We start from the raw sequence: 23,165 nt of genomic DNA, 5'->3' as shown, positions 1-23,165 counted from the left end.
CTAAGCTTGACAAAACAGAACAACAGTGATACATCTTTACTGGAGCAGTGACACATTAGAGATTACATTTAAATAATATTAGCGCTGTAGTGTACTGTGTTCCACTTGTACAGAAAGGCTCACCACCTAACTATACAATGTTTCATGAACATAACTGGGTTAATCTCTAATGTATAGGTCATATTATATCCAAATGACAAATATCATATTTGTCATCAAGAATGAGAAATGAATCTTCCTTTTTGGTTTTGGATTATGACAGTTACTTTCATAACAATCCCTCAAGCAGTCCCTATACTGTCATTACATTCATAGGGAGAAAATATGTCATTACTGTATTACAATGCTGCAAATGTTGTTTCTGCAAAACTATAATGAAAAATATTCTCTCTGGACACAGTTTTCAAACTAAAATCAGCATAAATTAAATTCTTTACACACAAACAATACTACCATGAATCATTTTTATGATTTAATTTCTTTTTTGGAACTGGGTGCCAGACAACAAAACAACATCACCTGAATATAGGCACTTGATCAAAAGTTTGGCACGCAGAAGCTACAAAAAAGGTGCCAAAGAATGCATTGATACAATATGTTACATTGTTCTCTGACATCTACATAGAAGGTATGTGGCTTTATTAACTCTTTCGCCGCCATTGACGAATTATCCCGTCAATTAAGAGAAAACGCTTCCCTGTCAATGACGAGTATTTCCGACTTTCCGCAATATATTATCCACCAGGTTCCGCAACTTATAAAACCCGGAAGTATCGTCCTAGGGCAAGCAGCGGCCTGTCAGAGTATGTTTTGATGATTGCTCTAAATTTGATCTCTAACAAAAGTCCTTCACAAAAATGAAATTATCTTAGCTTTTTGCTCAAAATTTTGTGTTTTTGAAGAAACCTACACATATTTGAGAGGTGATAAAAAGAACAAATGAAGGTAGGATGATTTTTTTTTTGAAAGCAGAGGGTCTGTTGTTTCATTTGATATATTGTATGTTTATATATTTAAAGAAGAACAGTTTCTAGAAGGCATTACACATTTGTGAAAATCATGAAAAATGCTGGCAATTTTTTTTAAAAACACTGGCAGTGAAAGAGTTAAGAGCAAATATTAACCAGAAACGATTTAACATGTCCATTTACAACCCTAGAATTTGTCCCAAGAATTCTGTTTTCACCTTATTTGAAAGGGTCATAAATAATAATGTTGAGCACTACTCTGATTGGCTGTTTCTCACAGCGGCTCATTACAGTAGCTCTGTGTGTGTGCAAACAGACCTTATTTTGAGCCTGTATCCGACAAAGATACGGAATTTAAGGAATAATCAATTATTCTAAAATTGTAGTGGTAAGTTTGATTGTTTTCAGTTTGGACCTGCAAAATGTAACTGTAATATCAATAGTAAAACTTTAGCCTAAACGCTAGCATATACACATTAACTAGCGTATTCCACACTAAGTCACAACTTTGTTTTTAGCATTCAGCATCTTATTATTCATCTATGCCTAGGTAAATACAGTTTCACAGTTTACGAGACCTTTATTCGTGGACTTAACATGTGACGTTTTGAGCAGACAGGCTCTTCTTCGAACATTTTAGCTTTGGTGTGCCGCTCTTCTTTGTATTATTCTGATATTACTTACATCAGAGCAGGGGTTTTAAAACTTTTTGTCAGCTGAACCCCCTTGAAATTATTTACTTGAAGTACCCCTTGAGTTTATATGTAAATATTTTTTATAATTTAATAGCACACTTTTTTACTTTAAAAACATTAAACTTTAAAAAGTTTTTATCAGTTGTATTTTACACAGTTATTATTACATTTTATTTGACCTTCATCGGATAATTTTCTTTTATTGGTACACGAAACGTTTCCCTGTTTGGGAAACCCTGCATTAGAGTAATGGGAACAAAAATGATTTAAAAATGCAGTAGGACGATATGATGTAATAAAAATATCCTCTTTATGCTATCCTCTTAATATCAATATGCAATATAATATACATAGCTATAGTATTAGTGGTGTATAAAGATCTTACATAATGTTTTTATTACCTTAGAATAAGCTGTTTTTATCAACATACATCATGGATCCCATTACATGGAAGTTGCCATGATGTTTCTACAGTAGCCCTAAATGGACAAACTGTTCTACAGAGCGCTTTTCGTCCCTACATTGTCTCAGGTGCAGCATGTTTTGTCCTGTGGCGCTACCATATGCGTTTTAAAATTGAGGGGTGAGCTGTTGGTTGCAATTCGCAATCTCACTACTAGATGCCGCTAAAATTTACACACACCACCTTTAATGCAAATATAATTTCTATTTCGGTTCTGGGGTAAAATTAGCCTGGGTTTCCCCATGCTGCCTTGCATGCAAATGCATTCACGCTGCAAGTCTAGCATGGAAACTATGGACCTATTTTGCCCCTGAAATAGGGAACCAATCACAGAATGGGGAGGGGGCAGCAAGACGAGGACGAAGTCTATGCGACACACTGATTGGCTATGAGCTACGTACAGACGCATTTGATAGACATTCGTAGCACCCAATAAACGGCATAGGGAACCAATCACAGAACAGGGAGGGGGCAGCAAGACAATGACGACGTCTATGCGACACACCGATTGGCTATGAGCTACGTACAGACGCATTTGATAGACATTTGTAGCGCCCAATAAACGGCTATGGACATTCGTAAACCACGTCTCAAATACGAGAAAATTAACATGTGGTTCCCAGACCATGTCTCATTCTCTATAAGACTGGTCTGGTGTTAGCCAGGCTAGGGTAAAATATGACATCTATAGTTTTGTGACATAAACTCTGCTATTTATGTTGCTATTATTAGTAGCATTCGGTTAAGCTGTATACCTAAAACGAGAAACAAACTTACAAAGATGTAGTTATTTAAAATTACAGTCATTTACCGCCAAGCTAATAAACACTCTTGCTGCAGACTTACAAGTAAAATAGCAGTACTAGGGAAATTGCAAAGTAGTGTAGGAATCCAATCGCGTCAAAGTTAATACAGAGATGTGAGACGAAGCTTGCTTACTCACCCGGTCTAATCTCTTTGCTTCTATGTGTCTAAGCAGCTGTTGTCTCCAATCTACCGGCATTTTAGAACTCGGGTCCTCTGGTTTTTGAGTGACTGGTCTCATCTTCATGTCAGCGTCAGGGTTCTTCTCAGTGCACGTACTAAGATTGTAATCTGAAGGCATTTTCTCGAGCAGTGCCGCCATGGTGGGTCGGGCGGACACTGGCCTTGCCTGAGATGCCCCGTATGTCTCTGTGCTGTAGCTCCTTGCAGACAGGGGGCGACGTTGTGTCAGACTCTTGGTGGGGTAACCCATGATGGGCTTTTTGGGATCTTGATAAGATGAATATTCCTCTTCATACCTACCATTTCTCTTGTGGAACTGGGTGTCAGCCATGTTGGACAAGCTATTTTGTTGCTCCAACATGCTCTTTAATTGTTGAGGTCTGTTGTAGTGTTCTGCCATCTGGAGCTCATGGTTTTCTGCAACTCGGCGGAATAACGCCATCTCTGTTGAACTTACCAGAGAATCGGCTCGCCGCAGAAAACCTGGCCTGGAGCGTTGAGGCTGAACAGAGTGCTGTAGATTTAAAGCATCATCCGTGACTGCAGCCTGAGTAAATGAAAACATCTGGTCCATTGGTTGATAGCCCCGGTAACCTCTTGGGCTTACAAGTTCCTTTGGCAACGTCTTGCCAGGTTGGTTTACATATTCAGGAGTGTTGGGGAAGGGTGGAGGAACTCTCCTCTCTGCTTTCATAACATCCATGGCTCCTTGAGGGTTGAAGCTTTGGTCAAATTGGTAAACTTTCTTTGGAAGGGCGGGCTTCTGCTGCTGAAGGCTTTTGTTGGAACCGTATAAGTCCAGATCGTCATCCAGCATGGGAGCCGATTGGCTCCTAGACATACTCTGTTCCATAGGCATATGGAGGTCTGCTCGATCAACACTTCCCTGATTTTCTATGCTAGAACTGTAGCTGTCCAATGGTATACTGTAAACCTTGTACGACCCAGTATCTATTTCATCTATGCTTTGTGACTTCTTGAATTTCGCCTTTACCTCCCTCATCATCGGTGAAAGTCTTTCAGAACTCTTGCTAACAACCAAAGTGCCTCCTTTGATTGGTTCTTTTCCGCTCTGAACATGCGTAAAAATGTTGGGATGACCTCGTCCCATACCGGAGTCTGTGGAGTCAAGAAACCCCCAGGCGCCAGTCGAGGGAAAAGTACGAGGAATATCTCCTATCTCCTGTTCGAAGTCCTTGCGGTCCGGATTGGGGCTGTTTGCTGGAGTAATTTCCAACTTTGAAGGAAAAGCTGTCCTGTCCTCGAAGGGGCTGGGAGTCCTTGTCCAGTTCTGCCACGGGTTAGAGGGAGCAGGCACTTCAGTTTCAGGGGTGGTGCGAACTGTGTGGAAAGTGTGTTGGGATTGATCAAGCTCCAAGGGAACTCCCACGATGCGTTCTTGTCTCATGAGAGGGCGTCGCCCATGTGCTGTTGAGGCACTACGGGGCTTTGAGCCTAGCATGGGGTTTCCAGCACTGCTGCTGGGTGTGTCAATAGCCGTCTCCTCAGAGACAAAACCTGTGTTGTCGTAGTGGGGCACATCGTTCCAGCTGTCAAAGGTGTCGCTGAGTGGCCGCCTCTCACCACGCTGCTGCAGCGTACTGGAAGGAGGCGTTTCCCTCTGGCTGAGAAGGGGCTTGGTTTCGATGGGCTTTGGGAAGGACTGGGCTAGCCTGTTGAAATATTCAAACAAAACACAATTTTGAGCTAAGATTATAACAAAGCACTGCTTGAAATGTACGCATACTGCTATTTAGATCAGTTTGAGCACTGTTGAGTTGCTGATCAATCATTAGACCTATTCACTATGACTGTATATGACAAAAAGCTAGAGTGACAGACATTTCTGTAAAGTTAAAATGTTCAGCTTTCATATAAATGTATCCATGGAAACTGGGCATCTATATTGGTGTCATACTGTTCTTGTGAAGAGAGGCTTTGTTTCTGTGTCCATGAGATTTGATTAAAACAGTTGTTACAGGAAGCTGAAGGACCAGTATGGGTAACCACAATGAAATGGACATTTACAGCAATCTAATTTTTTATTTCTCTTATTGGCAACAAAAATGAGCTTGAATGAACAAGCAGAAATGTTAAATCGGAAAATATTAAATTTGTTTTAAGGCATCGAGAAATAATTAGGCTGGACAACTATACTAATTGATCAACTGCGATGCCATATAAGTGGACGTACAATTTGATGTTCTATTTTTCTATATAAAAGAACTCTGATTACCAACCTGTTAGTCCAGTGAGTCTGTGACGGGCCCTCTTTCCCAGTGGACTGGAGGTTACTGGCATTTCCAGGTGGGTTAGAGGATCCAGATGAACCCTGGGATGGTGAGTAGTCTGAATAGGTGGCAGACGAGCCACTATTGTTCATACAATGCATTTTCTCTGGCTCAGATTCATCTGTGGACTCTAAATGCAATTAAAGAAAATGCTGATAAGGTCTTAGCGGCAAATCACGAATGCATTTTTAACTATTAAAAACGCAAGGGGAACCACACTGCTTTTATGCGGTGCGTTTTTTTAATATGGCTAGGAAACCACCAAGGCAGCTGTTCTGACAATAAAATATTGAAGCGTTAGGGCTCTTTTGCTGTTAACCGTCATATTAGCCAAAACGTTACAAAGAGGGCGCTTGCTTTGACCTTGATTGGGGGTCAGAGCTGCAACAAAAAAGGGAAACAGTGGGTGAGTGCAGTCTCTGGTTGTTCCAAGCAACTGTAAACTTCTTTCACCACAGCAAAAGGCCCACATCTACCCTCAGTCAATTGGACAAGGGAAAAACGCATATGAGCTCGGCAACTTTTCTGCTCAGAGCGCTCCTATAAAAACGCATGGCATGGCAGGTGGCAAAAACGTGAGGCGTTCACTACCCATAGAAAACAATAAAAAAAAAGCGCCTGCCACTGCCAGAAGCGTGTGTCTTTGTGATCTGCCTCTGAGTGTGATCGGTGTCATTTCACTTTATTTATTATGACTCAACTTGTATACCTAAATGTTCTGATTTCTTTGTATGAATTCAATATTTGGCGTGATGGCTACATCTTGTGGAAATTTTGTGTCAATAGCCCACTTAGAAATCCCCTTACTGATCAAAATGCTGATGTGTCAAATACTTATTTTCTCCGCTGTACTGTATAAAAAGCATCTAATACATTGCACTTACTGTGTACAAGCATGTTGTTCAGATTAGGGTCAAGAGTGTAATTACATGAAGATATTTGTAAGTACAATTTAACAACATTTATTACACAGTCATTACATTGTATTTGTTTGGTTAGACTAATGTACTGCATAATGTACTGATAAACAGCATGTAATTGCTATAGGGTTAGGGTTTAGTTTAAGCTAAGTTGCATATAATTTTGCATAATGTACTGTTTTTACTATAGTGGGTTAGGTATAGAGTGTAACAAAAAACACTGTAAAATAAATGTTACCAATTTTTTATCTAAGTATATTGTGGTTAGACACACTGTATGACAGAAAAGACATACATATAAACAAGCAAAAAACAAACAAAAAAATCTGCCAATGGGGTAAGCAAAAAATCTTGAACATTTTTCTTAAACACTTAATTCAAGAAAAATTCAAGAAAAATTTGCTTACCCTATTGGCAGATTTTTTTGCTTGTTTTATGTACAAAATCACTTACTTTTGATATTTTTGGTCTAAAAACGAGACTTATTTTCTTGGGTCGTTTTGCTCATCAAGAAAAAGCATCTTAATTTAAGAATTTTTTTCTTGAAAATAATTTTTTGCAGTGTACGCTGTAAAAAATTACACTCTTACGTATTTTTATCTTATTTTTAGTAGAAATATAAAAAAAAATCTTAAATTGGGATGTATTTTCTTGATGAGCAAAATAACCTTAGAAAATAAGTCTAGTCTTTAGCCAGAAAATATACAATTTAAGTGAATTTGTGCTTAAAACAAGCAAAAATATCTGCCAATAGGGTGAGAAAATTTCGCTTGAATTAAGTGTTTAAGAAAAAAGAACTTATTTTAAGATTTATTTTCTCACCCCATTGGCAGATATTTTACTTGTTTTAAGCACAAATTCACTTAAATTGTATATTTTTTGTCTATAAACTAGACTTATCTTCTTAGGTCGTTTTGGCCATCAAGAATTAGATATTTCTACTAAAAACAAGACAAAAATACTAAGTAAGAAAGTCATTTTTTTTGCAGTGCACTGTATAAGTTTGGCAAGTAAATAAGGGCAGATTTGCTTGCACTCCTACAAGATTCTCAGCTTGATAAATCAGATAAAAATACCAAAACTCAAGCAAGAGATAAGCATTGAAAAATCAATTGTGAGTTTAGCCTCTACAAGCTTTTTGTCTCACTGACCTTTTTTTTCCTTTCCCAGTAACACAACCTTTGGCTTGTACATAGGTGGCTCCACCAGAGTTGGCCTCATGTCAGATATCCGGATATCATTAGGGGAGCCTCCCATAGAGTCCTGGAAGAACAAGTGTCAAATTAAAAACTACACGAAAAAAGTGATAAACCAGACACAAAGGGGGGTGGGGTGAAAGCTTGCCATCTATTTCTATTTTTTAAATACCAAGTTTCTCAACCCTGACTACACATACATTGCTAGTACTAAAAACCTTTGTAATCCAATTTAAAGCCACAATGTGAATCAATTAATTTTTTGAAATGTCAGAATCAGCAATTATATTAACAAATGTTGACTATAATAATTTTAGCTGAATTTAAAACATGATTGTATGGTACACTCTTAAAAATAAAGGTGCTACACAAAGCCATAGACAAATCACTTTTGGCTGTATGACTCCATAAAGAACCTTTACCATTCGCAGAACCGTTCTGTTTCAAAAAAGTTCTTTAACACATTTTTTTTAGACTATAAAATAGTTTGATTAGAAATAGCAATGCTGTCAAGAACCTTTTGTAGCCCCTTAATTTTTAACAGAGTAAGAAAAGCTATTAATTGCATAAAACTCTACTACACAATATGAAACCTCTAAAACACAGAATTAAGAGATCAGTTTAAAAACATGGTGTTAAAGGTGCAGTGTGTAAATTTTAGCGATGTCTAGTGGTGAGGTTGCGAATTGCAACCAACGACTCAGTTCACTGCTCACCCCTTGCTTTTAAAACGCATAGAGAAGCTACGGTAGCCACCACCGGCAAAACATGTCAACTTCGGTGACAACTTAGTAAAAAAGCTTGTCCGTAAGGGCTTCTGTAGAAACATGGCGGCACAAAATGGCGACTTCCACGTAAGCGGACCCTGTGTGTTTGTAGATAAAGCGCCTCATTCTAAGGTAATAAAAACATAACGTTCATTATAAAAAGGTCTTTATACACCCCTGAAAATATTGTTTTGTATATTATTTTGCATTTCTGTCAAGAGATCCTTCTAAAAATTACACACTGCACCTTTAAGGTATAGACACAGTCAGAATATGTTTAAGCAATTTTCACCCCCTATTATCTTACAGTGACAGTTATGGTTATGTAACACAAAGACTGGCTCCATATGACCTTTAAGTTAGGCCAAACTGAAGCTTGTATTAGAAGTAGCAGAGTGTGATCTCACACCTCAACATCAAGCTGAGATTCATCATTAGTAATATATAGACTGTTATGATTCACATGCCTTGTCCCAGCCTGTCTAGTCAAATCCCACAGGAGCAAATCAGTAGCTTCCACCTCTCAGCAGCAGTCTAAGGTAAAACTCACACCTCTTAGACCTGACTGTATATCAGCGGGCTGGCTCACACAACCGCCAACAAAGCAAAACGGACATCATAGAATTCTCTCAGAAAAATTGCTCTGTTTTTTATCTTATACAGTATTCTTTAAAAGACAAATCTTGTCTTCTTTACCATCATTCCTTTTTTCATCAATGCTCCCTTACCAAGGTTAACAAATATTGTACTGCTTTTATTGTGAACTTATAAATTGGTGAGACAGGATTTCGTCAATATTACTGCGCCTGAGGTCCAAGTGCCGCAAACTAATTGCTCTTTCGCAATACAATATAGTTCTAATTTTTATCTGTATGCCACCATACAGTACTTACTCGTGTAACTACTCATGTAACAGTCTTTAAATAGGGAAAACATGGAAGTGTTTGGTGGCTTCTAAATTCATCCCTGTTTGGATCCTAAGGAATGAATGGGGCTAGGCTAAATGCTAACACATTCGCAACGTGCTGTACAAAAAATAAGTGTACGCATTGAAAAAAGATAGATATGCATTAATTCATCTAAGTTAAGGTAAGAACAAAGTAAAATATTGAAAAACTGTGGTGTTTTCCTTTAAGACTTGAGTAATCTCCATCAGTCATTTAGGCCCTGTTAACACCAGGTATTAAGATGCGTTTTGGTTGATTTGATTGACGCTTAATACAGGTGTAGACGGGGTGTGAATATTTTTTAGCTCATCCACTTTCGACCACATTCAGATGTAGTCGAAAATGCATTTGACCGGATTGCTTTTGTGGTGTAGATGCTCATGTGGTTGGGTTTGAACAGTCACAAAAGACCACCTACTCTCTGCCTATTTATCTAATGTGTGATGTCCAAAGCACAATGTTTTCCATAGGTCCTGACTTCTAGAGCAATCTCATAGTGTTCAGTGCGGCCTTTAGTCTATCATTGATAAAACTAAAGTGGCTGCTCTCCACCTCTTTAATTTTTGTCACTTTGAGAGCGCATGAAAGTTGCGTGAACTTATTTCATCAATTGCTCTGAAATATCTGAGAAAACACTTATATATACATGTACAAAACGTTAAGCAGCATGTTAACTAATAACTCTGACATAATATTAGTATGCTACAGTATGTTATGGCGCTTTTCCATTGCATAGTACCCCATGGTTTGGTTTGGGTCAGATACGCTTAATTTGGGGGCTTTTCCACTGGGTGCAGTACGTAGTACCCAATACATTTTTTGGTACCACGTCGCTTAGGGTTTCAAGCGACCTGAGCTGATACCAAAACGTGATGCGAAAACACTGTAGGTCCCTGATTGGTCTGAGAGAATCGTCACTACCAGCGTCATCGTTATAATGTAAAAGATTAGCTTTACCTTCATACTAGCTTGCGCTGTCTCAAGCAAACATATTGTCATCTGTGCTCTGCTATAAGTTCCCAAACTCCCTTTTAGCGATGAAAAACAGCCCCAGGTTGAGAATCAGGAACACCATAACAGTTTTTTCCAGACTTGCAGTTTGTGGCGGCACGTTCGCATTCACATATATGCTTAAATGCAACTTAAATGAATCTCATCGGAGCACGTCTACAGACGCCACAGGTGTTTTTACAGAAACTGTCATGTGAGGTAGTGATAAACGCAATGTGCAAACATCTATTTGTGGTGGTTAATTTTAATTATGTGGCGGATTGAGAAATAAATTAATGTATGGGAATGTACAACGACGCTCTCACTTGTATGATGTCACAGTAGTAGGCAGCGCAAATATAATGACTCGCCTATAATCCCTCCCACTCTGAAATGATACTAAACTCGATGGAAAAGCTAACCAAGCCAAAGTGAGGTCAGCTGACCCGATCTGACCCAAACCAAGCCACGGGGCACCATGCAACGGAAAAGTGCCGTATGTAAGCGTGTTTTATTGACTCTCCCAAAGACCATCGCCTCAAAGTTATCAAGATCGAAAGCGGTCGAAAGTAAACAAAAGAGACAAACATTAGGTGTGATTGGACATGAGCCTCTCTTGTCCACTTGTCATCCGTTCGACCAAAATGCATCTTAATACCAGGTGTAAATGTGCTCCTAAAGATTCAAAAAAAGATCCTAATAATGTCCCACACTGTGTTCAGATTCAGCCAAATACGGCTTTAAATGACAATTGTCACATTAGTGTCAACGAGAAAAAGTTACATAAAATACAAGTGAGAACTCAATCAATGTTGGGTTGCTTTTTAATACTTGTTTTTGAAAATCTCATTTTCCTCCATTATGAGAAACGAATCGAAATCTTATTAGGAAATGTTTCACCCACAATGAGGGTGTCTGAGAGAAAAAAAATTCAGTTTGCTTTGAAAGCAGTTGAAATGAGCCACCCCTTATGTTCAGCTGATTTTCTGCTGTCTGGTCTCTCAGCCACTTACTATGAGGCAGAAACAGGAAGAGGAAGTAACGGCCAGGCTCGTATTCTCTGGCTGTTGCGGCTTGGGAACGACGCGATGTAAAGAAATCTAAGCAAAACAAACATACATACATATATACAAACAAACAAACAAAAATGGATTCTCATGGTTTAGAAAGAAAAGAATGTGTAAGAAACATGACGTTTATGGCACTGGTACTCCCAAGGTCCCGATAACCCTGATTAAAATGTTTGCAGCTACACAGTTTAGACGGGGGTCTCTGAGACCATGGGGGGAAGCAGTGTGAGGCTAAGCTGCGATGGACACAATACACCATGCACCTGTTTACTATTCTAAACAAACAGCTACTACAAGCATAGAAAAGCCCGGCATCAATGAATGGATATGAATGTAGTTGTGCCTGCGTAATTCTTTGAGATTTAGTTTATGGAAACCTTTTGCAGTTAGTTTTACTTAAACGTATTGTTTTTGAATTTAGGACCCTTATTGGGGATCTGAGTGCACTTGAAATTTCAGAATGACCTTTACATCTGCTTATTCAATAATTTTTGCCAGATTCTTAAGCTGCATGCACACCGCCATCGACTATCAATGGCGGAGCGACGCAATCTCATTTATTTAAATAAAAAGCTTGGCGATTTCCGGCAACATGAGCGACAACGACCGTTGGTGACAGGAAGTGGGCGTGTCCAGCTACACAACGAAAAGTTAAGAACAGTTAAACTTTATACAAATAACGAGCGACTTTCGGGAGCGACAACCAATGAGAGTGAAGCAGTGGATCTCATGTCATTTGTCTTTTGTCATTTACTTACACTAGAGGACAGTTACTAATTTGTTCATAGTTGTTACTAGAACAACCAGAAATAGGACCGCTTCCCGTTTAATTTACTTGTATGTCATATACACTCACCTAAAGGATTATTAGAAACACCATACTAATAGTGTGTTTGACCCCCATCAGAACTGCCTTAATTCTACGTGGCATTGATTCAAAAAGGTGCTGAAAGCATTCTTTAGAAATGTTGGCCCATATTGATACAGTAGGATAGCATCTTGCATTTGATGGAGATTTGTGGGATGCACATCCAGGGCACAAAGCTCCCGTTCTACCACATCCCAAAGATGCTCTATTGGGTTGAGATCTGGTGACTGTGGGGGCCATTTTAGTACAGTGAACTCATTGTCATGTTCAAGAAACAAATTTCAAATGATTCGAGCTTTTTGACATTATACTGCTGGTAGTCATAAAGGGATGGACATGGTAATAAAAAATGCTCAGGTAGGCGGTGGCATTTACAATACCCAATTTGCACTAAGGGGCCTAAAGTGTGCCAAGAAAACATCCCCCACACCATTACACCACCAGCCTGCACTGTGGTAACAAGGCATGATGGATCCATGTTCTCATTCGGTTTACGCCAAATTCTGACTTTTGTCCCAATAGATATCGAGACTCATCAGACCAGGCAACATTTTTCCAGTCTTCAACTGTCCAATTTGTAGTGGAGATTAGTGGTACCCCGTGAGGTCTTCTGCTGTTGTAGCCCATCCGCCTCAAGTTTGTGCGTGTTGTGGCTTCACAAATGCTTTGCTGCATACCTCGGTTGTAACGAGTGGTTATTTCAGTCAAAATTGCTCTTCTACCAGTTTGAATCAGTCGGCCCATTCTCCTCTGACCTCTAGCATCAACAAGGCATTTTCCCCCACAGGCCTGCCGCATACTGGATGTTTTTCCCTTTTCACACAATTCTTTATAAACCCTAGAAATGGTTGTGCGTAAAAATCCCAGTAACTAAGCAGATTGTAAAATACTCAGACCAGCCCGTCTGACACCAACAACCATGCCACGCTCAAAATTGCTTAAAACAATTTTCTTTCCCATTCTGACATTCAATTTGGAGTTCAGGAGATTGTCTTGACCAGAAACACACCTCTAAATGCATTGAATCAACTGCCATGTGATTGGTTGATTAGATAATTGCATTATTAAGAAATTCAACAGGTGTTCCTAATAATCCTTTAGGTGAGTGAATGTGTGTGTGTTTTCTTCTTTTATTAATGTAAAGCTGATTTGAATCAATTAAAGAATTGTGAAAAGCACTATATAAATAAAAATTGAATTGAATTTTGTGTGTGTTTGTTAATTAATTTGTTTATTATATTTGTCCATTAAAGCCAGAGTAGTGTAACCAACATGCAAGTAACTAAAAAAGCTTTAGAATTTTCAGTTTAAGCCCATTACGTTTTTATAAGTTTATATTATATATTCTAAATATTCTAAATATTTAATCAGCTTGGTCATCTGCATTTTCTGGATCAGATTCGGGCTCATATTGATAAGGTAGTAAAGATGATATTAACTCCTGTTGGGAGCTGATCCTCCAAACACGGTAAGGAGCGCCACATTTCCACCACTCGCTTAAGTTTTTGACCAATCACAACGCACTGAATAGCTGGACAATCGGAACACACCGCACTTCCTCAGAACAATAAGCTTTGTACAAATCAACGCGTTTTCAGAAAGGCAGGGCATAGATAAGCAACATTAATATACGCTATTCACAATTATGAGATAAGGGGCTTCAAAGTTTGATTTCAAATATCGATTTTGCATTGATTTTAATCTTTGAAATGGCCTTTCTCAGTCAAAATTAAATATTATATTTTCAAAGAATTTTCTTTACATTAAGTAGGATGATTTTATGTAGAAAACAGTAAATGGGTTTTCACATGGAGGCAGGGTTTTATTTTTATTTTTTTAAAATAAAAATTTACCTGATTCCAGCATAAATACATATACAGTAGATTACATTTTTAAATATGTTTTTAAACTGGATTTTTGCATTTTCCCCTTATTAACATCTTGTACTGGACTGTCCATTGACCCAGGAACAGTGAATTTATAAATCTAGCGTATAAAGGATTTACCTACATAGTGCGAGGTTACTCTGGAATTCATTACTAACTATACCAGTGCTGCTTTAATATTAATAGGCAAAGTTAATGACTTCATCATTATGATGTCCTAAGCAAAACTGTAGCCCCTGGCTGTGTCTGGAAGGGGGATAATTGGGTGTGAGAGATGAAACATCTCAACTTATCTTTATGTAGGCTTATTTTATTTACCTGGGTCCGGCTAACCTTAAACAAACACCCCTAGTACAACACAACTTTCTCCATATATTCTAAAAATGCAACTATATTGCATATAATAGACATTTAACATCATTACACACTCCTTTTCAGGTTAATTTTGACTATTTAATTCCCAATATGTGTGTTTCAACTAGAATAATTTGGCATTAAATCCGATATGAAAGGTAAAGAGGAATGTAAATTAAACTGCAACCTCAAGACATTTCTTGTGTTTAAAAGTCCTCTAGAGAACACAGCTATGCTATTTTTATGTAAGGCATTAGTGATTTTAACACGACAAAATTAAAAGAGAAAACTTGTCATACCTCCGAGCTCTCAGTCAGATCCTCTTTGTCTTTGCGCTTTGGGATGTCAATGGCTGTGTTATGAATGGCACCTTGCTCAGACATCTGTGGGTTAGAGAAGTCCTTCACGTCCCGTTCTGTCACCTGGAAGGAATAAACAGCGGACTGGGCTTGAATGACTTGAAGAATCTACTTTGAAATGCTAAGATAAAACAAGCATAAAGTATTACCTCCTTAGGAGCAATGGGCCACTTGGGCTCATACTTGTCTTGACTGTGGTGCTCCATATTGGTCCCCGAAGAACATTTATCAGCATTGAGAGGGTGAGTGGATTTACCCACTAGGTTCTGCACTGACTTTACCATGTTCTTCAGGTCTTCTGGGTACGGGGTGGGATAGCGCTTTAGATTAATCTCAACCTGCAGAATTAGAGAAAGGGGGGTACTATTATAAGTGGTCATCAGTATTTCCATTCCCATATTTACATGTGTCTTCTGTTAGTACTCTTGATTTTATTTTGTCTAGGGGAGTTTCATATCTTGATCATTTACTATGTAAGTGCATTGCTACGTGTTAAAAAGCACAGAAAAGTTCCTCTAAAATATACACTGTCAGAAAGTACAGTGTGGAAAGAGGGGTATGGGATCGGCAAAAGACCAACAGCTGGAAAATGCACTTGAGGCACCGATAGTGCATCTGCACTATATGTTGGAGAACTGCCCACTACACCATCGTCTCCAAGATAGTTCGGCCAAAAATGATTTACTCACTCCGAAGCCGTCTGAGATGCATATGTCCATCATTTTTCAGACTAACACATTTTCGGTTGTTTTGGAAAATGTTTTAGATCTTTCAGTTAATCAGATGTAAAGTTACGGGGTCCACATTCTTCAAGTTCAAAAAATGTGCATCCATCCTTCACAGAATGAATTCAAACGGCTCCATCTCGGACATATGCATTTCGACCAGAGTAAATCATGGGTTTAATATCATTTTTGGCCGAACTATCCCTTTAAGTTCCTTTTAAAGGGTACTGTCCCAGTGACAGCTTGGGACTATTTTTTGACTTTTTTTCTGACAATGTACCTAAATTTGAATCTCTTTTAAGTGAAATGGTCATAGATATTTTAGGAGAACAGATGTGTGTGCTTTATCTACATTTCAAAATATATGACTATATTTCTTCACGGTTTTATTCCAAGTAATGCACATTAATGCTACATTTGGCATACTGAAGATCTTAGTAGCAAAGTCCTATTAATATTAATGATTTTTTTTTAGTAGTATGTATATGTACAGTATGGAGTTTATGAAATACAAACTGCATGATTGGATTGTTTTTTTAGCATTTAGCCTTACACAACTACTGTATATAACTGCAGTTATTGGGGAGTATGGGGCGTCCTTTCCTGTCATCTGGGAAATATTAGGATGGATTAACATTTCCACAAAAGATGTGAGGTGGTCACATGTACAGTGGCAAGAAAAAGTATGGAACCCCTAGGAATGAACTGGTTTTCTACAGTGATTTGCCATAAAATGTTATCTGATCCTCATCTAGGTCACAACAATAAACAAACACAATATGCATAAGCTTACAAGACATAAATAATTCCAGTTTCTTGTGTCTTTTTTGGAAACACCCATTAAACATTCACAGTGCTGGAGGAAAATGTAAGTGAGCCCTTGGACTAATTACTTTATTGAAAGCTTTTTTTTTGTCAGAAGCTGGCAAACTGGAGTCCTATTAATAAAATGAGTTTAAATGTGTGGTTTAGTGCAACTTTGATTGATATTAAGACACACACACATTTTAAGATTGCTGTCCTTAAGAAGCATCAGCTCTTCTGAACCATGCTCTTATAAAGATATCTGATCAAGAGATGTTGCACTCCATAAGGCTGAAAAGGGATACAAAACAATCTCAAAATGTTTAGACCTTCATCAGTCTACACTTAGACAAATTGTCTATAAATGGTTAAATACTGTAGCTACCCTTCCTAGAAGTGGGCGCACAGTCAAGATGACTCCTAAGACACCATGCAGAATACTCAATGAAGTAAAGAAGAACCCACGAGTAACAGCTAAAGGCTTGAAGACATCATTGGAACGGACACACAGCTCTGTTCCTGGGTCTACCATACCTAAGTCTTTGAACAGGCATGGTGTCTATGACAGTACACCACAGTGGAAGCCGCTGCTCTCCCGAAAAACATTGCTGTGAGCCTGAAGTTTGCAAAAGAGCACCTTTGCAAACCCCAGTGCTACTGGGAAAATATTTTATGGATTGATGAAACAAAAGTTGAATTTTTTGGGAAAAATGTTATGGCGCAAAATGGGCACAGCTTACCAACATCAAAAAAATCATCCCAACAGTGAAGTATGGTGGCGGGAACATCATGATTTGGGCTTGCTTTGCTGCCTCATGGCCTGGACCACTTGCCATCATCGAGGGTAAAATGAATTATTAAGTTTAAAAAAATCCTACAGGATAATGTCAGGGTGGCTGTCCACCAGTTGAAGCTCAGTAGAAGTTAGTTGATGCAACAGGACAATGACTTTAAGCATTGTAGTAAATCCACTACAGACTGGTTTAAGAAAAACAAAATGCGCCATTTGGAGTGGCCTAGTCAAAGCCCAGACCTTAACCTGTGGAATGACCTCAAGAGAGTGGTTCACACCAGACATCCTACAAATGTGTCTGAGTTAAAGCAGTTTTGTAAAGGGGAATGAGCAAAAATTGCTTCTGAACGATGCACAGGTTTGATTCATAACTACTGAAAGCGCTTGCTTGAAGCTGTAAAATCCAAGGGTTCACTTACGTTTTCCTCCAGCCCTATGAATGTTTAATGGGGGTTCTCAAAAAAGACACAAGAAACTAGAATTATTTGTTTGTTGTCACCTTATGCGCATTGTGTTTGTTTGTTGTTATGACCTAGATGAGGGTCAGATCACATTTTATGGCAAATCACAATAGAAAACCAGTTTATTCCTAGGTTCACATACTTTTTCTTCCCACTGTATTTCTGTATCAATTGTGCTCTGACCTCAGAATATAATTCAAGATATTTAAGTACAAATGCTTTGGCCTGTTTTTTAGCACTAGTAGTTACTAGTTGTGATCGTCTCAACCAAGATGAATACCAAGTATAAATGGAGTCAATCAGGCTGGAAATTGAGCTCAAGTGGGGATATGAGTGAACTTTTGGTGTTATGGATCGAGAACTAGCAATGACAGCTTGGGGTGTATTTGTGAAAATACTGGTGTAACAATGTGAGAAAGAGTGACAGAAAAAAACAGAAACATGTCTGCTGTGACATGTCCACTGAGAAAATCGATAACTTTGACATTGTAACCACTGAAATGATAGTGACATAAAACAACGACGCTTTTCTGTGCTGTGAGGGAAGGTCCTACTTCGGCATTGCTTGAACTCGTTTAATCTGATTTGAGAACCAGACCATAGTGTCGTAAAAGACATTTAAATAACAAAAAATAAACAATGAATGGACAATTAAAAGGTTCAAGGAGAGTTTAAATGTGGCCTTTACAGTATTCAAAAAAAGAAAAACCTGGTATAGTCCGAATAAAATCAACCTCTTTCTTGGACATTAAAGAGCACCTAGTTAAAGAAACACTGGTATATGGTGTTGCGTGAGTGTGTGATGCACTGTGGACCTTCACTTTTCCTGAGTTGTCCTCCTCCTCCTTCTTATCCTCGAACTCAAACGCCACAGTCATCCTCTGCTGTCTTTGCTCCTCCCAGAGGGTGGGATTAAAGCTGTCAGTGTCAGACTGGTAATCTGCAGCCATAAAAACACACATCCATCCAACATTTTAATCTGGTTTAACAGCAATCAAAGAAGAAAGATTGAAATGGTTTATTTATTCTCACCCTCATCGTGTCGGGGCTGCTGAGGAAACATGTAGTTGGTAAGGACTCTCTGTTTGGTCTCCGGGTGAGCCTCTGTTTGGAGGGGGATAAGGGCCTTGGACTGAATTAGAAAAAAACTATGTAACTAATAACACAATTTCTAAAGTATCAAGATTTTTATCGGATTGTACATTTTAATACAGTGGTCCCAAAAATATTTGAACACTTATGTTACACTAAAAGAAGAAACGAATGCTATTGCATTAGATAACAAATATCAAACCACGTGGCATTTCATTTAAATAAAGATGGCATAGGCCCACATTTCAAGCAAAAGGTTTTTAAAAAATAAATAAATAAATAATAATAACAGGGTTTTTCAAATAAAACTCACGGTTTGGTCGTCAAATGGTAATGGAATATGCCTATAGTTCATGTACAGCACTACACCTGTGGTTACTCTGATAGGGCAACTGTGTGAACTGTGTGAGAGCGAGGAACTTAATACATCCATTAATGTTTTTTGCTGATGCCACTTTGTTTGATATACTGTATGACCCTGCCTGTGAAAAGTCATTTTTTGTGATTTACTGTTTCTATATATTCTGCATAATAAGAAAATTCTGTAAAAATATAACCTTGATATCTTTAATATTGACCGAGTAAAGGGCATATCAAAGACTGAAATATTAACTGAAATCAATGATTGAAATCAAACTTTGATGCTCCTAGGGCCAGATTTACTAACATCATTTTGGCATTAAATAACGAATGTCACGATTTGCTAAAGACGGGCCATGAATAATTAGCGCTGAAAAAAGGTGTCTAGTTATTTTTGCGACTGACCTTATTGCATATGCATTTCTAGGAGTTTCCCCTTCAGATGCAATGCGGTTTACTAATATTTATGCCATTATTTAACACAGAAAAAAGCATGTCTTAAATCATTATGTGGTTGAAATTGCTGCAATTGTTGATGATAGAAGATACATCGCATACAGTAGATCAGAGAGCGCATGGTACAAGGTAGAGAAATTTTTTAACACGTAAGAGTTTATTTGGAATATATTATTCAAAAATATTGTTTGCCAAGGCATGTTATTTTTATTTGCTGAAGGAAATAGGAAATGGAGTCACTAGTAGAAGTCACACAATAACAGGCATTTCAAAACTTCTTGTAAATCTTAATTTTTGTCCTCCAGTTCTTTTCAGTGTACTATTGCTTCGAAAGCTTGGATTACACACCCCGAATTTTCCCCTGAGATGTCCGTGGTGCTGAACTGAAGCACATTAGGCGTTAGTAGATCACAAACACCTCATCAGCTCTGCTTATTTGCTACCCTGAAGTAATTTGCACAGCTTTTAGTAGATTACGTTGGTCATTATGGAAATCAATTGTTTCATCTGTGTTATTTATTTTGTGCCTTTTTAGCAAGGCTTTGAACTGGTTTACGGAACGAAAACAAAAACCAGAAACTTTTGATGTTTTGCAAGGAACAGAAACAAAACCAGAAACTTTAAAAAATATATATGTTCCGGAACAGAATCGTTTATTTAAAATAATGGTAACAGGTAAACACCGTTTTTTTTTTTCGTTCTTTGACAAGATTTCTTTGCAATATGACTCGTTGAAGTTCACTTCCGGTCGTCGTTGACTCATCGGAGAAAGGGGAAGCTTGCCACCAGCAAGTAGCCTACTCAAGCCCAAGTCTCTAATGCTCAATCATAAAAGGGAAAATATTTGTAGGCTACCAAGTATCTCAAGATGTTTGTTTTTTAATACTAATTAGCAAAACTAATATGCAAATTTAAATAGGGTGAAAGTTGATTATTTGCACGTGTTTTAAAGGCTTGCAAATGTTAACACTTAAGTAATTTTAAACAATTAAACCACAAAAAGGCGCTAAAGTGAGCAGTTTTCTGCGGCAGTGGTAGAGTGGTTCATGTAGGTTGTCTACAAATCGGAAGGTTGGTGGTTCAATCCCCGGCTCCACCTGACCAAGTGTCGAGGTGTCCTTGAGCAAGACACCTAACCCCAGATGCTCCCGACGAGCTGGATGGCGCCTTGCATGGCTGACACCGCCGTCGGTGTATGAATGTGTGAGTGAATGGGTGAATGTGAGGCAATATGTAAAGCGCTTTGGATGGCCATTGGTCTATGAAAGCGCTATATAAATGCAGTCCATTTACCATTTACCATTCTGTACGCACAGACGCACATGCGGTTGAAAGTGCCCGGTCCAACCTTAATACAATACCTAAAAATACAATTCCCTTAAAATACATTTGGCAAAAAAGCATTGAAAAACAACATAATTTTCATGTTATGTGGAGCGATTGTTTATGCCACATCTTCTTCCCGAAGCCCCGTTTGGAATTCGTCCTCCGTCTGTGTGTGTGCACATGTTTAAGTGCACTCAAAAGTGCATACATGGAGAGACGCGTTTTTTGAAAAGCAAGCGAACAATCTTTCTGTTCTTGAAAGGACACATGATCTCAAAATACCACAGTATTGTTTTTCTAATAAGTTTAAGTTGTTTGCCAATAAACAACATGGCAGAAATTGTCCTTGTCTTAATGAATGTATAATGCTGACAACTGTAGGCATGTCAGAATTACAGATGCCGCTTACATGTAGCCTTTTTTAATGTTTCATGACAAGATAGAGACTTAAGGAAATTATGTAGACTAATAATGAAAGTTTAATGTCCTAATGATCAGCCTACTTATTTATATGTCCCACAGCTGACATGGAACGTTATTAACCGGTTCGGGAACTTTATTTTTTTTCTAACGTCAATTTTAGAGTTGAATCGAAAACCGAAAACGTTAAAATACTGTTTTTGTTCGGAACGAACCAGTTGGGAAAAAAATCTGGTTCAAAGCCCTGCTTTTTAGTAAATAACCTGCAGATATTACCCCTACCATTAGTTTGCCCCTTTAGTGAATCTGTCCCCTAATCTCATAACTGAATTATGAGACCTTAGCCTGGATTTCACAGACAGGATCACATATACAATTTCGGTTACCTATGCAAAAATATTGTTTTTGTGTGTAATGCAAGTAAACAAGATGTAATATGAAAAGGTGTTTCAGGTAACAACCTGATTGTCAGATAACCAGAGTGCAGCAAGATCCTTAAGTTTAGTAAAAGTGAAGGGAAGATTCTTTAACCTATAGAAAAAAGTAAAAGAACATCAGTTTAAATCAATTCAGAAAAGCCAAAACATGAAAGTGAAAAAGACAAACGGGTCTGCGGGGAGGAGTTCATTTAATGTAGTTACAATATTGTAAAGACCGAAGGTGATTCTGTCCACTTAAGATACCCCATTAACTCAGGTACTCTAATGGCTGGTCCATGTTTAGTCTTAGTTAAGTTTAATTACTCCGCTTGTAGGTAATCATGGTCTGAGCATGAAAACTGTCCACATAGCTCATAAAAAGCTTTCTTAATTAGCCCGTGGGCAGGCCAGGCACTTTTCCAATGCCATGCCCCATTACTGTGGCATTATGGAAAATAATAAACACCATCCTCACTGCTTTACATAAAGTAATGAGGACTGATCATCAAACCTATAAGAGCTTTGAAGAGGTACTTTGAAGCCTGAATAATTTGTTTTATATTTTATTCATAAAACAACGTGGCAAAGGTTACATTTACTAGTGTGCAACGAATGCGCATAAATGCATGCAGGTGTATCATAAAAACTAAAGGAACATCAGGTGTTACCTATTGTCACTCAGATTGAGAACACGTAGTTTTGTCATCTGTCCGATTTCATCAGGCAGAAACTCCAGTTTATTGGAGCGCAAGGACATGACCGTGACGTTCTTGCAGTTTCCAATCTGCAGCACAGGACAGGACATGAGAGCTCTTGTAAGGTGCAATTTTGTCAGCTTTTTATGTTGGATATCAGCATTCTCTCAGGTAAAATGACTCTTGTAATCTGTCAATACAGCGAGCGAGCTGAGTGAAGGTCAGAAAGACATCACCATGGCTTTAGATATTCTGTCTGTGCTGTATTTTCTGGTTCAAAGAACAGCACTGGTATAATAGCCAATCATAAGGAAAAGATTACAGCTAAAACCATAGCAACCAGATTTTGATGTGAGCAGAGAAGAGATGGAGGTCTATGTAAAGACTTGAATTAAAATCATTTACATTTATTCATTGGGGAAATGCTTTTATCCAAGGCTTAATTTAAGATTTATTGGAATTCTAACCCACAGCCTTGGTCTTGGCAGTGCCAGTTTTATATACAGTATATCAATAAATAGATTTGTTGGTTGGTTTTAATATATACACTCACCTAAAGGATTATTAGGAACACCATACTAATACTGTGTTTGACCCCCTTTTGACTCCAAAACTGCCTTAATTTTATGTGGCATTGATTCAACAAGGTGCTATATAAAAGCATTCTTTAGAAATGTTGGCCTATATTGATAGGATAGCATCTTGCAGTTGATGTAGATTTGTGAGATGCACATCCAGGGCACGAAGCTCCCGTTCCACCACATCCAAAAGATGCTATATTGGGTTGAGGTCTGGTGACTGGGGGGCCATTTTAGTACAGTGAACTCATTGTCATATTCAAGAAACCAATTTG

General features: G+C 38.2%; 1 protein-coding gene across 13 annotated transcripts in view; it reads right to left on the bottom strand.

Moving 5' to 3' along the window:
* Window positions 1-23,165, bottom strand: part of lrrc7 (leucine rich repeat containing 7) — a 163,904-nt gene that overhangs the window by 21,104 nt on the left and 119,635 nt on the right. For 8 of the 13 annotated variants that reach the window (XM_055212778.2, XM_055212779.2, XM_055212775.2 and 5 more), the window contains 10 exons: window positions 22,286-22,401; window positions 21,660-21,729; window positions 18,577-18,676; window positions 18,360-18,484; window positions 14,911-15,099; window positions 14,702-14,845; window positions 11,238-11,324; window positions 7,476-7,587; window positions 5,354-5,534; window positions 3,070-4,786 (listed from right to left, as the gene is read on the bottom strand). In XM_055212778.2, the coding sequence (XP_055068753.1) occupies window positions 3,070-4,786; window positions 5,354-5,534; window positions 7,476-7,587; window positions 11,238-11,324; window positions 14,702-14,845; window positions 14,911-15,099; window positions 18,360-18,484; window positions 18,577-18,676; window positions 21,660-21,729; window positions 22,286-22,401 (2,841 nt within the window). Of the gene's footprint in view, window positions 1-3,069; window positions 4,787-5,353; window positions 5,537-7,475; window positions 7,588-11,237; window positions 11,325-14,701; window positions 14,846-14,910; window positions 15,100-18,359; window positions 18,485-18,576; window positions 18,677-21,659; window positions 21,730-22,285; window positions 22,402-23,165 lie in introns of those variants that run through there. The other 5 variants (XM_055212777.2, XM_055212780.2, XM_055212781.2 and 2 more) reach the window with 5 other exon arrangements.

The sequence above is a fragment of the Misgurnus anguillicaudatus genome, chromosome 8 (assembly GCF_027580225.2).
Source record: "Misgurnus anguillicaudatus chromosome 8, ASM2758022v2, whole genome shotgun sequence".
Lineage (NCBI taxonomy): Eukaryota > Metazoa > Chordata > Actinopteri > Cypriniformes > Cobitidae > Misgurnus > Misgurnus anguillicaudatus.
The sequence above is the reverse complement of the archived record's forward strand: the minus strand, read 5'-3'. Positions and strand labels throughout refer to the sequence as shown.